Here is a 1,374-nt window from a genome sequence, read left to right as displayed (position 1 = left end):
GCGTGGCACGGCTGCACGCCCCGGCGCCGCGCGTGGGGCTCGGCCCTGGCCGGGTGCTCCGGCGGGGAGGAGGAGCCGGGGCAGGAAGGGGGAAGCGGACTCAGCCCTTCTGCATTACGCAGGACTGGTTTCAAGGTGAAGTCGCCGTGACAACCTGGCGGCTGCATTTGCGCGCCTGGGCTGCGGTTCCGGGTTGCCGCAGACCCCGGGCACGGCCGGGCTGGCGGAGAGCGAGCGGCCGGCACTCAGGCCCGGCCTGAGCTCTGGGGGGCATTGAGGTAAGGGCTGCCCCTCGCCTGGGGGGCAGGGACGTGGGCACTGCCAGCCCAGCGCCCCGGCTCGGCAGCCTGGGTGCAACCCTGCAAGGGGCCGAGACCCAGGCCCCACCCAGGACAGGGGCTAGGCTTTTGCGTGACGCCTTCTCGCCTCTGATGCCCCGGGGGTGCCCGCACGGCCCACGGAGGTGCAGGTGCAACAAACGCTCGGGCTTTCTTGGCCCTTTCGCCCCGGTGCTTGCCGAGCAGCGCCCGCTGCCTGGGGTGGGGGCTGGGCTCACCCCGTGCCCTCTCCCCGCAGGAGCCGGACGAGCATGGCGCTGCTCACGCACCTCTTGGCCTGCGTCTTCGGCAGCGGCTCCTGGGCCGCGGTCAACGGGCTGTGGGTGGAGCTGCCGCTGCTGGTGCCCGAGCTGCCCGAGCACTGGTACCTGCCCTCCTACGTCACCGTGGTCATCCAGCTGGCCAACGTGGGGCCCCTGGCCGTCACGCTGCTGCACCGGCTCCGGCCCAGCGCGCTGAGCGAGGTGCCCACGATCTACGCCGTGGTGGCCACGGGCGCGCTGGCCTGCCTGCTGCTGGCTTTCCTGTGGGGCTGCACCACGCACGTGGCCGGAGCGCCCCACAGCACGGCCTTCCTCGTCCTCACCTTCTTCCTGGCGCTGGTGGACTGCACCTCCTCCGTCACCTTCCTGCCCTTCCTGGGCCGGCTGCAGCCCCGCTACGTGACCTCCTTCTTCGTGGGCGAGGGGCTCAGCGGGCTCCTCCCCGCCCTCCTCGCCTTGGCCCAGGGCGCCGGCGTCACCCACTGTGCCAACGCCACCCGGGAGGCCAACGGGACCCAGGGCCTCCTGGAGACCCGCTATTCCCCCGCCCGCTTCTCCCCGCTGGTCTTCTTCCTCCTGATGACCGCCATGATGCTGGCCTGCCTGGCGTCCTTCTTCTTCCTCACGCGGCTGCCGGCCGAGCGGGAGCTGTCCCGGCAGAGCCCGTTCCCCAGCGACGTCACCCTCTGCTCCTTCCGCGGCTCCCCGGAGGCCGGGCCCGGGCCCGGGCCCGGCGGGGGCGACAAGCCAGGCAGCGCCGGCAAAGCGCCCGG

General features: G+C 73.0%; 1 protein-coding gene across 1 annotated transcript in view; it reads left to right on the top strand.

Moving 5' to 3' along the window:
• Nucleotides 1–589: 589 nt before the first annotated feature.
• The window catches only part of SLC52A3 (solute carrier family 52 member 3), a 2,034-nt gene continuing 1,249 nt past the window's right edge, over nucleotides 590–1,374 (top strand). The window contains exon 1 of the mRNA XM_019510030.1: nucleotides 590–1,366. Coding sequence (XP_019365575.1) covers nucleotides 590–1,366 — 777 coding nt within the window. The remainder of the gene's footprint in view (nucleotides 1,367–1,374) is intronic.

Source organism: Gavialis gangeticus, unplaced genomic scaffold (assembly GCF_001723915.1).
Source record: "Gavialis gangeticus isolate Ggan-Ray unplaced genomic scaffold, GavGan_comp1, whole genome shotgun sequence".
In the NCBI taxonomy this organism is placed as follows: domain Eukaryota; kingdom Metazoa; phylum Chordata; order Crocodylia; family Gavialidae; genus Gavialis; species Gavialis gangeticus.
This window is presented reverse-complemented; position numbering and strand designations above follow the sequence as displayed.